At 56.7% G+C, this 14167-nt stretch overlaps 1 protein-coding gene across 5 annotated transcripts in view; it reads right to left on the reverse strand.

Moving 5' to 3' along the window:
- Positions 1 to 718: 718 nt before the first annotated feature.
- Positions 719 to 14167, reverse strand: part of CORO7 (coronin 7) — a 67845-nt gene continuing 54396 nt past the window's right edge. For 3 of the 5 annotated variants that reach the window (XM_046667568.1, XM_046667567.1, XM_046667565.1), the window contains 8 exons: positions 14014 to 14099; positions 13036 to 13177; positions 12843 to 12932; positions 12142 to 12258; positions 11749 to 11884; positions 11253 to 11344; positions 10625 to 10711; positions 9879 to 10509 (listed from right to left, as the gene is read on the reverse strand). In XM_046667568.1, the coding sequence (XP_046523524.1) occupies positions 10504 to 10509; positions 10625 to 10711; positions 11253 to 11344; positions 11749 to 11884; positions 12142 to 12258; positions 12843 to 12932; positions 13036 to 13177; positions 14014 to 14099 (756 nt within the window). In that variant the 3' untranslated portion in view covers positions 9879 to 10503. Of the gene's footprint in view, positions 879 to 1381; positions 1448 to 1856; positions 1994 to 2845; positions 2931 to 9878; positions 10510 to 10624; positions 10712 to 11252; positions 11425 to 11748; positions 11885 to 12141; positions 12259 to 12842; positions 12933 to 13035; positions 13178 to 14013; positions 14100 to 14167 lie in introns of those variants that run through there. The other 2 variants (XM_046667569.1, XM_046667566.1) reach the window with 2 other exon arrangements.

Raw genomic sequence — 14167 nt, forward strand, 5'->3', positions numbered from 1 at the left:
ACAAGATCACCTCTGCCGGCCCTGGGCCTGGCTCTGGGGTCACTGGCCCCAGACGGCAGCACCCAGAGGCCCTATGCTGGCCCTTCCTCCCAACCCTGTGGGTGCCACCACCTCTCAATCTGCTGCTGGGTGCTGGAAGGGAAGGGTGGGAAGGTGCTGAGGGAGCATGAATGTTTGGAGCTGAGATGGAACATTCCAGACAAAGCATCACAGGCTCAGGCCCTTGTCTGCCACTACTTGCTCTGACTTTGGTGAGCCCCTCAGCTCTGGGGAGACCCAGCTCAGGGCCTCAGTCCAATGAGAGGGTGGCAAAGAGTTCTTTTCCCCTTGGACGCACACTGGAGCATCCCACCTAGATGACTGACATGCTAGCGTTGAACCCAGCTCAGGAGGAGGTGGCCTGTGACAGAGCTCGGGGGCCCAGGGCTCTGTCCCCAGTGGGAGGGGCAGAAGCAGACCTGAGGACAGTGATGTGGCAGGCTGGGCCTGGTGCTGTGAGCAGAGGAGTGGCTGCGTCAGGTACGTCACAGAACGTGGCTGGCTCCCTGTGGGCTGGCAGGCTTCTCACCAATTGTGCCCACCGCGGTCCCACTGGGTGTCGAAGACACAATAATGGGGAGGTGGACGCTGCTGCCTACCCCTCCCCAGAGCACACAGCCCCACAGCTGGCACAAAGAGCGGCCTGCTTTGTGGAATGTGGATGTGCGCATGCGAGAAGTGTGGAAAAGACATTTATTACCGAGCTATAAATTAGAGGTGGCGAGGTGGGGTGGGGTGGGAGGTGCCGGCGGTCACGTTGGGGGCGTCTGCTCTCTCTCTCTGTCCTCCTGGGCCTGGATTCTGAGTTCCTCATCAAGGCGCTCCTTCGCTCGAACTACCTGGGGTGGGAGTTACAAAGAGTCAGGCAGGGCGGCCTGCACAGGAGGGGCCTCGGCCCTTCCCCGGGCCAGTTCCAGCTGTGAGTCCCTGGAGAGCAGTGGGTAGGTCTGAGGCGAATACAAATCCCTCCATTACCAGTGCCCGGGGGGAGGGTGGCCTGTGGAATCCTCCCCAGGGAGAAAGAGCCCAGGGCCACGCGGACATTGGGGAGCTGAGAGCACGCCACCAGCTAATGGTTCCCTCAAAGCCATGGCTGCTGGGGAGTGGGGGGCCGCTGTCCAGCGTGACACATGGCCCAGGCTGACAGAGCCTGACTGGCTGGCCCCATGGAGCTGAGGGAGTCCGAGGGAGGGGCAGTTTAGGGGGGCCCCCTGAGGTTGGGGCACCAGGGAAAAGCTCAGCACACCTTTCCACCTGCCAAGCTCTGAACTGCCTGGAAATGAGGAAGCCCAGGGAGGAGGTCTCATGGCTCGCCCTCCTCCCAGCATCGAAGAACTCTCACCTTTGACTGCAGGTAGAAGGAACCGCCCACGGATTTATCGTTCACCTTGAAAAGGTGTTCGTAGTTCTGCAGAGGAGGGGAGACCGTGAGAGGGTGTGCAGTCTCTGGGTTACAGAGGCAGGGGGAGCTAGGAGATGACAAAGAAGGAAAGCAAAAGGGCTCGACCCCTCCACCCTGCGTGCCCTGCTACGCGACCGCTAGGGGGCAGAGTGGTGGACAGGCCACGGAGGGGCGCTTGCTGCTACCACCCACTGCTCTAGGTCTCTGCCACTGCCTGCCTTGGGCCTAAAAACTAACAGGCGACAGTGGCTCACACAAGTCCGAATCCCAGCTGGCTGCAGCCCGAGTCCCCACCCCCTGCCCCTTTCTGCCAGGCCTCCTTCACTCTTCCCCACCCTGGCAGCCTGCTTCCTCTGTGCCCCATTTCTGAGTGGCCAAGGCAAGGCTTGTCTCAGAGCCAGCCTGTCGGCCTCACCTTCTGGATCTCCTCGGGGCTCAGCTTGGAGACGTTGAGAATCTGCTGTGCCTCCTGGAGGCTGAGGCCAGAGAGGTTGGAGGCGGCTGCAGACTGGTGTCCGGCGCGTCCCCGGGCATCAGCTGCTGCCCGGCTGGCTGTGTGGACACACAGGTAAGCGCTCTGCCCTCAGCAGCCCAGAACTCCCCCGGGCCTTCCAAGTGGGCGGCTCACCCCTGCCACATGGCACCGGAGAAGAGACACCAGGGACAGAGGTGTGTCTCTTCTCCAGGCGTGGTTTAATTTTAGGGGGTCAGGGGTAGTGAAGTGAAGACATATTTGCTCCACTGGAGGAAAGGAGCAAGGTCTGGTCACCAAACCTCATACTCCATCGCCAACCTGGACCATGAGATGGCCCCGACCCTCTTCCTCTCTCCCTGTCCCCTCATCCCAGGTGCATAGCAAGTTAGGGAGCTTTAGGCTACAATGGGGAGCAGAGTGAAGCTGTAGGCAGGAGAGGCAGCAATAGCTTCAGTCGAGACCCGGCCACCCACTGGTTACAGAAGCTACCAAAGCAGGCCGCCTTGGGTGACCTCTTCCCTTCCAATGATGCCAGAATCAGGAGCCAGTAAATTTTTTCTTAAAGGGTCACAGCATAAATATTTCAGGCTTTGCAGATCAACTGGTGTGTGTTGCAATTATTAGACTCTCTGCCTTGAAAGCAGCCTGATGATGTGGTCGTGTTCCAATAATCCTTTATTTACAAAAACAGGCGGTCAGGTGTGCCAGTCTACCGACTCCTGCTCATGTCAACCAGGTTTCCCTTACATGGGAATGTTCCAAAGTCCAGCACTGCCCTCCACCACAGGAAGTGCCCCAGGCTGCCCAAACCGCAGCTTGAAGAGGGGCTCTGCATTCACACCCGGCCCACGCGAGGGGCTCACAACCACAGGGAAAACCTGACTGGGGCAGGAGCTCCCAGCCCAGGGGGACATAGGGCCGGAGCTTACCTGCAAACTCCTGCCGCAGGGCCCGGGCGAAGGCCCTGCCCACCACCTGCGCCCCCATCACGATGATCTGGGCCAGGTACTTGGCCTGTGGGCAAAGCAGACATCTGGTGAGCGGGCTGCATTCTCAGGGCCCCCAGAGATGGGACCCTGGAGATGGCTGCTGGGTGCCAGGGCTTCTGGAGAGCTGAGGTAATGAGGCACAGAGCAGCAGCCACAGGCCACTTTGCCAAAGTGCCCTGAGAGAAAGCTTCTGCTCTGGGTGGCTTCAGGCGCTCATCGGATAGCAGGCCAAGGGGTGAACTTGACGTAGTCCCCAGAGGCAGAGGGGTTCCTCCCTTGGCCTTCGGGAGAGGCAGAAGTGCCAAGGCGAAGTGGCTACAGGGCACAGAGGCCACAGGCCATGGTCAGGGAGCCGGAACCCAGGACTGGTCCCAGACCCGCCACGAACTCACTCCGCCACCGTGGGCCAACAAAGGCGCTTCCTGTGCTTCTGAAATCGGCTGGTCCAACCTTAATTCCACCAGTGGGGAAACTCGGGGCCACCCTAATCCTCCCAACACTATTCAAGTCTGTTTTATTCAACACAACTCTCCACCTTCAAACAGCAAAAAGCCCACTACATGGGCATTTAGACAAACACACTAAGGACCAAGCGGTGAGGGAGAGTAGGACCAGTCACCTGTTACTAGGAAGATGGGACAACGTACAGACCTTACTGCGAACAGAGGCGACATATAGACAGCACATGTGAAAACGACCGTGTGTGTGCAAAATGGTACAAACGTGGGTGCAGAGGATGCTCCGGAGAACACTCACCACAGGTCAACACTGCACATCCAAGTGCTCTCTCTTCTTTATACTTTTCTGTGGTTAGATTTCCTATCAGTCAACAAGTATCGACTAAGCCCGGGGGGCCAGGCACCCTGACAAACACGTTCTATTTATTGCCTTGGACAAGATACTGAGGCACAGAAGGGCTAGTGACCAGCCCAAGGACACACAGCTGGTACTTGGGGGAAGGTGCGCAGGAAACCCAAAGTCAGTGCTACTAGCCATGGCATCCCCAGGCTGCTCACCTCACACAGGATCCTGGGGTCTGTCGGGAGGGCAACCAAGCACCTCAACCAGGATCAAGGACCCAACTCAAGGCCAAAGCGGGGCTAATCAAATTCTAGCAGAATCTAGACTCCAGAACCAGCCTTGCTTGGCCTCCAACAGACCTGCCCTTCCCTAACAGGCAGGGCAGAATGTGATTCTGGGCCACGAGTGGGAATAAATAAATGGAAGTGGGTTTGGATTTTACAAGGAGGTGGAAATTTCCTGTGAAGACTCTCCTGGATCAGAGGGAGGGGCAGGGCTGCAGCCGGCCCCACTGCAGGTGTAAAAACAAATGAGGCACTGAGTAGGGAGTCTTTTTTTTTTTTTAAGATTGGCACCTGAGCTAACAACTGTTGCCAATCTTTCTTTTTTTTTGCTTTTTCTCCCCAAATCCCCCCAGTACATAGTTGTATGTTTTAGTTGTGGGTCCTTCTAGTTGTGGCATGTGGGACGCTGCCCCAGCATGGCCTGATGTCCACGCCCAGGATCCGAACTGGTGAAACCCTGGTCCGCCAAAGCAGAGCGTGTGAACTTAACCACTCGGCTACGGGGCCGGCCCCCGAGTGGGGAGTCTACCTGACTACCCCTCCTCATCTAAAGCCACTCCCTAGGGGGACAGGCAGCTCTGAGATGGCTGGCAGGCCAGTAGGTGACTCCAGAGGGTTCCCTTGGCCTCAGACCACAACTTCCTCTGCTGCCACTCACTCAGCATAACCCCATCACACTGCCTTGGACTCACCTGTTTGCTCCTCTGAGGGCCATGATTGTTGCTAAATAATAAACATTAAGAACTGAGGCTGTAACTGGGCAGCTTCCCCCCACGAGGCTCCAAACCAAAGTGGCAAGGTGGCCCCATGGTTCCTGCTCCCAGAGCTCCATGGCTGCCGGGAAGGCTGGGCTGGCCTGCAAAGTTTCAGAGGCTACACCAGCTGGCAAGGGAGCTGCCTGATCAGCCCCCTGAGGCCAACAAGGTTCCCGCAGGAGCCATCTCCCGGGGGGAGCCAGCGTGGTGTGGTGGTTACACAGGCCAGCTTTGGAATCACCACTGTGCCAGTCCCAGTTGTGTGCCCTGGACAAGTTCTCAACCTCCCTGAGCCTCAGGTTCCTCACCTGTAAAATGTGCGCAACAAGGGGGCTGCCATAGGGATAAAATGAGACAAAGCGTATAAGGTGCCTGGCAGAGAGTTTGACAATACAGCAGGTGCTCAATAAATGCTGGTTTTCACTTATCGCTACTCTTTGTTTCACAAAAGGTGACAATGGCCAGATACTAAGGAGGAACGAAGCTCCTCTCAGTACCGGAGTGCATTCCATATATCCCCTGATTCCACAGGGGAGAATGCTGCAAAAAGCCAGGCTCTGTCCCGGGGAGCTTGGACGCAGCTGGAAGAGGAGTGAGAAGGCGGCTTTGGAGTCAGGCTGATCAACTGGGAATCCCAGCTTTGTTTCTTGCTAAATGGATGGCCCTGGGCAAATTACTCAGCCTCTCTGAACTCCAGGTTTCTTATCTGCAAAATGAAGAAAATAACACCCTCCTCACAGGAGTGCAAGGCCCTCAGGAGGTAAGGCACCTAAAACTAAGCGACAGACAGACAGCGGCAGGTCAGAGGAGTGCAGCTCTGCCAGCAGCTGTTACCATAGGTGATGAAGACAGCCACTGGCTGAGGCCTCTCTCGGAACGCCCTAAAATATCCCATAGTCCACGGACTGACACTCAGGCCTGAAGGTCCCAGGCAAGAGCAACTGGCTGACATGGCATCCAATGTCAGGCCAACCTGACGATCAAGAGGCAGAGGTCAGAGCCATAGGACTCCAAGCCTGGGCCCCACTGTGTTTGGCACATATGCCTTCTCAACAGGGCAGCAACACAGCCCAGTGCAGGACCAAAGCCCCGCAGCTGGGGCCAAGGACCATAGGCAGTGTCAGGGGTGGGGAGGCACTTAGAGTATGGTTTATCCCACGTCAAGTGGGTTGACAAAGGAGCCTGGCTTTCAGACAGACCCATGCTCAATGCTCTGTTCAAGGCCGTTCCAGGCCCTCGGGCTGGTGGGCAGACACTGCCACTGAGACTCACTCCCTTCTCAAGGAGGGACGGAGATACGAAGGGGGCTCTGTTCACCCAGGGCCCCTGCAAACAGCTGCTGGCATCACAACTAGGCAGGAGGGCGGTCAGGACCACAATTGTCACATTTGCTGAAGTATGCCTGGGGCCCAGCCTGTGGCCGGTGCAGCAGGCGCCCAAAACATATTTGAATGATTATGACATGCAACCAGCTCCCCATCAGCTCTGCTTTGACCAAACTGAAGTCTCATAAACTCTAAGACCCCAGACAGGGTTTCCAAATGCCTCCCATTTGCTCTTTGAAAGGAGGGCTCTGGCCATCCTCCCACAATACACACACAGTTCTCTACCGCTGCCACCTACAAATTCAGTCCACTCCCCAGCTTGGCATCCCCAGCTCTGACTTCTCTGCTTTCTTCTCCTCTCACCTCTCCACCCTGCAGCCACACCAGCAACACCTAGATCAGCTCTCCTACTTCTTTACCCCGAAGTCTCTGCAGCCCTGAATTCACACACCATCTAAGTTGCTCTTTTAAAGTGCACAATTCAGCGCTTTTTAGTATATTTACAGAGCTGTGTAAGCATCACCACGAATTCCAGAACATTTTTATCACTCCCCCCAAAAAACTCCATACCCACTAACCTTAAATATCCTCCCTCCTACTCTGATAATTTGTCAAAATCCACCATCCTTCACAACAGCTCTACACATCACCCTTCATTCTGAGGGAAACCTTCCCAGGCTCCTCCCAGAGCAGTCTTTCTTTTCCTGTTAATATACTGTCATATTGTCTTATTTTACAGACTCGCTTACTTTCTCTTTTAAGATACAAACTCCTCCAGAGCCACATTTTACTCCGCCCCCACGGCCCTTGAGGGTGGCTGAGTTGCACGCAGGAATGCATGTGAAGGACCCGTTTAGCCATCATAGGTCCCCAGTAAATGGCAGTGACTATTACAAGGCAGGAATGACGTGGTGGTAAACGTGTAGTCTCAGGACTCAGAAGGATCTGGGCTCAAAACTAGTCTCTGACACTTCTAGGGTAAGTGACCCTAGAGGAGTGAACATCTCTGAGCTTCAGGTTCCTTATCTATAAAATGGGGACAATGAGAGTACCAACTTCACAAGAATGACAAGAGAATCTACATAAAGCCTCAGCTCCGGGCCTGGCACTTGTAAGCTGTTATGTTATCCTCATCATTATCAGGTAAGACTGGCTGCGTCAATCACTTGGGGAACATACATATACAGCCTCTGGGGAGAGAGCGCGGGATGCTGCGCTTTTAAAGGGTCTCCAGGAGACCTGATGCAGCCAGCGCGGCCCAGGTCTGTGGACCAGCTCTTGGTGCCAGTGGTAGCGCAGAAACGCTCAGTTTTCGGTGTCGCGGGGCCCGAGTCGAGTCCCAGTTCTGTCACTTCCTTGGGAAAGTCTCGGAGCCCGTTTCGTCAGCTTTTAAGCGAGGATGATAACAGGACGACACCATCAAGCAAGTGCAGGGCAGAGCGGGGGCTCGCGGGCCGACCAGCCTCCACCTAGGCTGCACGCACAGGGGCGGGCGCACACGGCGAGCGCATCTGCGGGTATTGCCCGGCCAGCCAGGCCCGCCCGCCTCCAGCCAGGAGGCTCTCTCGGCCCCGGGGCCGCCAGTGCCCGCCTCGGTACCCCCGGTGAGACGCCCCCGGACCCCGCTTCCCGCCGGCACGCAGGAGGCACGCGGCGCCCGCAGCCCGGCCGGGACTCGTCAGCCCCGCCGCGGCCCCGAAACGGCCTCCCTTTCCCCGTGCAGCGCCCAACGTGGGCCTCACCATGGCAGCCGCTCTGCCTCGGGGACGCGGGCTCCGGCTTCCTGGCCCCGCGGCCGCGACACAAGGACGGCCGGCAGGTCAAAGGTCGAGGAAAGGAACAGAGAGCGCGTGCGCAAAGCCGTGAAGCGCATGCGCATTAACTCGACCTAGGGGGCGGGGCATGTGCGAGGACGTACACGCAGTGGGCGGAGTCGGAGGCGAGGCCCGCCTGGGAAGGCAGGTAATGCGCCTCGCCAGGACCTACTTGTGTATCAGGGTGCGCTAAGAGTAACAGAATATATCCGTCAAATACGGGGCTATTTCTTCCCTTGATTTTGAAAAAATATTTGGGACTAAAAGATATGCAATAGGGGCCGGCCCCGTGCTTAGTGGTTAAGTTCGCGGGCTCCGCTTCAGGGGCCCAGGATTTTCCCAGTTGAAATCCTGGGCCCGGACATGGCACCGCTCATCAAACCATGCTGAGGCGGCATCCCACATGCCACAACTAGAAATATACAACTATGTACCAGGGGGCTTTGGGAAGAAAAAGGAAAAATAAAAATCTTAAAAAAAAAAAGATATGCTATAAACATACAGTGCCTCCCAAACGTAACAAGATGCCAAATCCTCACAAATATTTAAGAAAACAGGAAACTTCAAGATACATCTCATTCCAGGTTCCTTCTGTCTGGGAAGGAGGGCTCATTCCCGGTTCCTTCTGTCTGGGAGGGAGGGCTCATTCCTTCCTCCCTCACGTCTTTGCTCAAATGTCACCCTAGTGAGGCTCACCTTGAGCCCCTACCAATGCCGCAAATTGCTCTTTTTAGTAACTGCTTTATTGAGATAGAATTCACCCCTTTTTTTTTTTCTGCTTTATCTCCCCAAACCCCCCGCCGTACATAGTTGTATATCTTAGTTGCAGGTCCTTCTAGTTGTGGGATGTGGGACGCCACCTCAACGTGGCCTGACGAGCGGTGCCATGTCCGTGCCCAGGATCCGAACCCTGGGCCACCGCAGCGGAGCGCGCGAACTTAACCACTTGGCCACGGAGCCAGCCCCAGAATTCACCCTTTTAAAGTGCACAATTCAGTGCTTTTAAATATATTTCCAGAGTTGCGCAACCATCACTAGTTCCAGAACGTTTTCATCAACCTCCCAAAATACTCCAAACCCTTTAGCCATCAGTATCCATTTCCACTCCCCCAGCCCCCAGGAAACTAATCTCTGTTCTGTCTCTTATGGATTTGTCTGTTCTGGATGTTTCATAGAAATAGGATCAGACTGTATGTGGCCTTTCGTTTCTGGCTTTTTAACCTCCATTCTTGATCCCTTCTATTTTTCCCCAAAGCTCTCATCACCTTTATTATGTCATTCATTTATTTTATGTTTATTGTTTATAAACTGTTCCCTCCCACTAGAGTGTGGATTCCTGGTAGGCAGGACTTTTAGCTTTTCTCCACTCTTGGACGTCAGCACCTGGAGGGGTGGCTGGCCATGGAAGGTATTCCACAAATGTTTGTTGAAATGAATGAAAGTCAGCCTGCCTTGACCTATGTTCCGGACCACTGCCCTTCTTTTCCTTCTATAAACTCTCCAAATTCTTTCTTTCCTCAGCATCCAGGCCATGCTTCCTGCTGTCTGAAATGTTCTCAGGTCTCTCTCCGTGGCTTAGCAGGCTTCAGGCCTTATAGCTCTCAGCTTAAATGTCATCTTTTCAGACCCTGAATGCCCTGCTTCCTCTTGCAGACAAGTGGCTCCCTTTCACATCATTTCTCTTCTTTATAGCTCTCTTCACGCTCCCCACCTGCTTACTTGCACACAGTCTAGCTCCACTGCATAATATGACTATAGTAAGTGCCTGGAGAGGCCTGTGTCTCCTGTTCACTCTAGTACCTACCATCCAGAACACTGCTGGATACCTGTGTGTTGGATGAATGAATGAGCTCCCAGCAGCATGCAGCTGAAAAGGCCTCAGCAGCAAAGCAGGGCCTGGGATGAGGGGGAGCCCAGGGCCAAACCACCCTCCCTATACTCCCCCGCCCCTTCCAGCCAGCCCAGAGACCACTGCAACACAAGAGATGGCCAGCTTAGAAGAGTTTAATTGATGAAAAGATCCAGAGTCTGTGCAGGCCCGTCTCTGCAGGGCTCTCACCCCCTTAACTGGGCCCTCAGCTCTGTGATGCCCCTTTTCCTGGCTTCAAGCCTGGGGAGCAGGGCGACTGGTCCCAGGCCCCTGAGGCTGGTGCTGCTCCAAATGGCCTGGCGGGGGGCCGGCCCCCAAGGCCCTTGACAAGAACTAGGGCAGCAGGCAAGATGGGGTGGCATATAATACTGAAGGTGCTGGGTGAAGCCAGCCCAGGCTGGGACCAGCCCAGGTCAGAGTAGGGAAGACAGGGAGCCCAGGGCCTGCCCAGGGACATGCTACTGACCCCCGACCCCCACCCCCCTGGCTCCACATGCTAGCAGGCAGCTGAGGAGAAGCAGCTGGTCCCAGAGAAAACAAAGGTGCAGACAATCCACCAGAGTTGCAGCGGGGCCCAGAGGCCATGGAAGTGCCCAGGGCCCAAAGGAAGCCAGAGCTTCTGGGATGAGGTGTGCCAGAGCCAAGGGGTGTCTTCCAGTTTGAGGGTGAGATGTGAGGTGTGCAGGGGGCACAAGGTGGTTTTAGGAGGTGGCGGCAGCAGGTGAGGCCAGAGGTGGCTGGTGGGCAGGCTAGTCCTGGGGAGATAAACCAACAAGTGGGAGGGAGTTGAGAGGGCCTGGGAAGGGGAGGTGGCACATGCTGCAGGGGTGTGTGGGGAGGGATAGATGCGGGGTCCACTGGTCCACTCACCCACTCGTCCTCGTCCACACCTTCGAAGGAATCCTGGGGGAGTGGGTCCTCCCGGTTCCCCAATTTCGCCACCATGGCATTCAGCAGCTGGGAGAGTGGAAAGGAGCAGAGGTGAGAAGGGAATAGGACTTCCAACCCCAAGAATGTCAGACCACAGTTTGAACTCTGTCAAGGCTGTGAAAGAGCCATTTTCATTAGAGCCCTGACAAAGTTAATGGTTTTCATTGAAAAAGCCACCTCGACAGAGACAGGGGAGCCAGAGGACAGACTGTGACACGCAGCACCGGAGTCACAAGACAGCTGTCTCCACACACTGCCTCAGACACTCAAATGTGCACGGGGTCCCAAAGGCACTTGGGTCCCAAACCTCCAGCCCTGGTTGGGTTGGGCCAGGCCAGAGCGGGGCCTCTCTCTGCCGTTCCCTGGCTTCCCGAGCCCTGTGCCCCGTGGGTGGTAGCAGTCAGCTTCAGGGCTCCAGAAGGTCTCCCCATCAAGCTCTCCAACTGAGATGGGGGTGACACTGGCTCCTGTTCCCATCTGAGTCGGGTTAGAGAACTGAAGGCTTGCGAGGGCAAGCACCAACTGAGAGACCTGTCCCCTCCCAGGGCCAGCCCCCTCCTGCGCCTACCTCTTCCTTCTTTTGCTGGTCCGACTTCTCTTCCAGGTAGAGCGCTGAGGATGGGGCCCGCCGGGCAGGGGCTTCACGGGGGGCCTGGCTCACTGGGGCAGGGCAGGGACAGGCATGAGGCATCAGAATCCCCTTGGTTGGGGCTCCTTACTCAACCCTTTGGTACCAGCCCCTAGAGGATTTCATGGGAGAGACCCCAGAGTGGCATTAACAGCTACTGACTCCTCTGTTCACAGGACCACCCTGGGCACCAGGTTGCCTGTGCGCGTGCGTGCGTGCATGTTGGGCTGGACACTTGTGATGGAAACACAGAACCTGGGCCCTGCCTCCGGGGGCTCAGAGACAGAGCCTGGAGACCCTGCCTCCTCATCCCTGGGAGTACCAGAGGTTTCTGCGTGCCAGCAGGGATGGAGGACTGGACTTGGGCCTTCTGCCCCTTTCTCCAACTCTCACCCACTCCCCTGCTTTCTACTTGCCCCCCGGTCCCTCATCCTACCTGGGGTCATGCCAGGGGGCTGCAGGCTGAGAAGCCGGGGCTGCCCGTTAGCGCCTTCCAGCCAGGCCTTGGCACTGAGTACCGGCTCCCAGGTGATGGCTGTGTCTGGGAACACGTCATCCTGGAAGAACTCTTTCTGCAATGGAGGGAGGAGGGGGCTGCCCTGAGGCACTGACCAGAGCCCAGGGCACAGTGGCATCCGTTGGTGGGCGGGGGGAGAATGGCAAGACCTGGCACCCCAGTCTGGGGTTTCTGAATCTCAGCATAGGAAGGGGTACAGGTGCCCCAAAGAGCAGCAAGTGGGGCAGTTTCGTGACAGGGCCAGCCAGGCCCCAAAGCCCCTGATGGACTGGGATGGGGGCTGGGCATCAGTGAGCGGGGATCCAACCTCACCCTGACTCGGGGCAGCCGGAAGGCGACGGGCTCCAGGGATGTCTGGCGAAGCCGCAGGCATCGGGCAAACTCCACTTCCCGCACGTCACACTCGGACTTGGGCAGGAGGACAAAGCCCTGGGGAAGCAGAGGTGTGAGCTGGGGCTGCAGCCCAGAGCTCACAGCCCCCCTCCCTTAGGACCTCCGGGACCAGGCCTGTGCCTGCATAGTGGGGTCCTGGCAGATGTTTGATAACCAGCTGTCTGGAGGAAAAACGCCCTGATTTGTAGCGTTGGTGTGAAAACTCCCACCTTGGCTGATGACTCGCCGAAGGCAGACTTGAGAAGAGAGGTGCAGTAGCTTGCTATGAGGTGGTATTTCCACCAGACAGACCAACAGAGCAAATAACCTCAAGAGCATAAATAATAGTAAAATCAGGTAAAATAACTAGGTAGTGATAAATTGGGTATTTATTGCCTTGGTTTCTAATATAATTTATTTGTAGGTTCATATAACTTAACCTCATATGGTTTAATTTTTAATAATGGTTGAGTTTAACAACCAGCTTCCCGGAGCTGCTGGGCACAGCTGGCCCGGTGACCTGCCGACCCCGTGACCTGCCGACCCCACAGGCCCCTGCACTTCCCCACATGGCCACGAGAGGGCGGGGGAGTCCTGTGGTCCCACCTAGGCAAGAAGGGCCACGGAGCTCGAGGGCTCACCTTGTGGGGGTCAGGGGACGTGAAGCTGTTGCACTCCAGGAAGAAAGGGGCCTCGGGGAGCAGCTCGTACAGGAACACACGGGTGTCACCCTGGGGGGGCAGCGGCGGGGAGAGTGAGGTGGCCAGCTAAAGCTGCCTTTTTCCCACCTCCTCTCACCTGCCCAGAGCCCCCCACGTGCCCACCACAGCCCACCTTGCCCGTGAGTAGCACCAGGCCAGTGTCTGGGTCGTAGCTGGGCAGCAGGGTCGAGGGAGCCACGTCCAGCCCCAGTATTGCCAAGGGGCCACCGGCCAGGGCCTGGGCCGAGTACAGGAGTAGCTGGCGCTCACTTCGGCTGCAAGGGGGGACCAGGGGACAGAAGCAGGTAAACTGGAGGGACTGGGGCAGGGCAGACTTCAGAAAGGACCTTGATCTTGTGGGGCTTGAGGGCTGAGGGCCTCAAGGCCAGAGGAGAGGCCTCTGCTCATCCTCTTTCCTGGTCCAGCACTCAGGACTACTGACCTGGCCTAATGCAAGAATGTCCTAAACTACCGCCCTGCCTGGGCCCTCCTCCCCTACCACTGCCCCCTCTGCTGCCCTCTGACCCTCCTCAGCAGAGTCCTGGCCCCAGCGCATGTCCCATGGCCACTGCAGCCTACTAAGCCTGGACTTTTCTCCCCACATTTTGCCTCTCACCCTCTGGTCCACCCAGGCTTGTCAGCTTCCTGGCCTTCCTGCCCAAACTTGAATGTCCTCTCCTCTGGGTCTCTGGTTACTAGCCCCTTTGTGATCCAGTTCAGATGACACCTCCCTTAGGAGGCCCTCCCTGATCCCTCCTCCAAAGTGCCAAATGCCCATCCCTTGGACCTTTCTGGTAGGATTGGCTCTGTGTTTCATGCACTTCACCTGCTCCCCACCAGGCATGGGCTCCTTGCAGCAGGGTGTGGCTCTCATCCCTCTGGGCTCCCAGTTGACTCATTCTTCCTCCCCGCCTCCCTGCCTCCCATCCATCCAATCACCCACCTACCCACTCATCCACCCATACAGCCACCCACTCATCCACCCATCCATCCAATAAGCGAGGAACGGGAACAGCTTCTGCACACCTGACAGGTATATGTATATCTGGGAAAAGGGGACACAGGTGCTTGCTAAAGTCTGGGGATACGGATAGTGGGCCTTCAGTCCTACCTGTCAAAGCCAGACACCAGCAGACAGAGACCATCACACACCCAGACAATGCGGGCTCCACGGGCCCCCTCGGGCCCTGGGCCTTCCTGTTGGGATACAGCACATAAGGCCCAGCTGGGGCTCCCTGGCCGGGTCTGAGGGCCGCCCCCAGCCC

This window comes from Equus quagga, chromosome 7 (assembly GCF_021613505.1).
Source record: "Equus quagga isolate Etosha38 chromosome 7, UCLA_HA_Equagga_1.0, whole genome shotgun sequence".
NCBI lineage: Eukaryota > Metazoa > Chordata > Mammalia > Perissodactyla > Equidae > Equus > Equus quagga.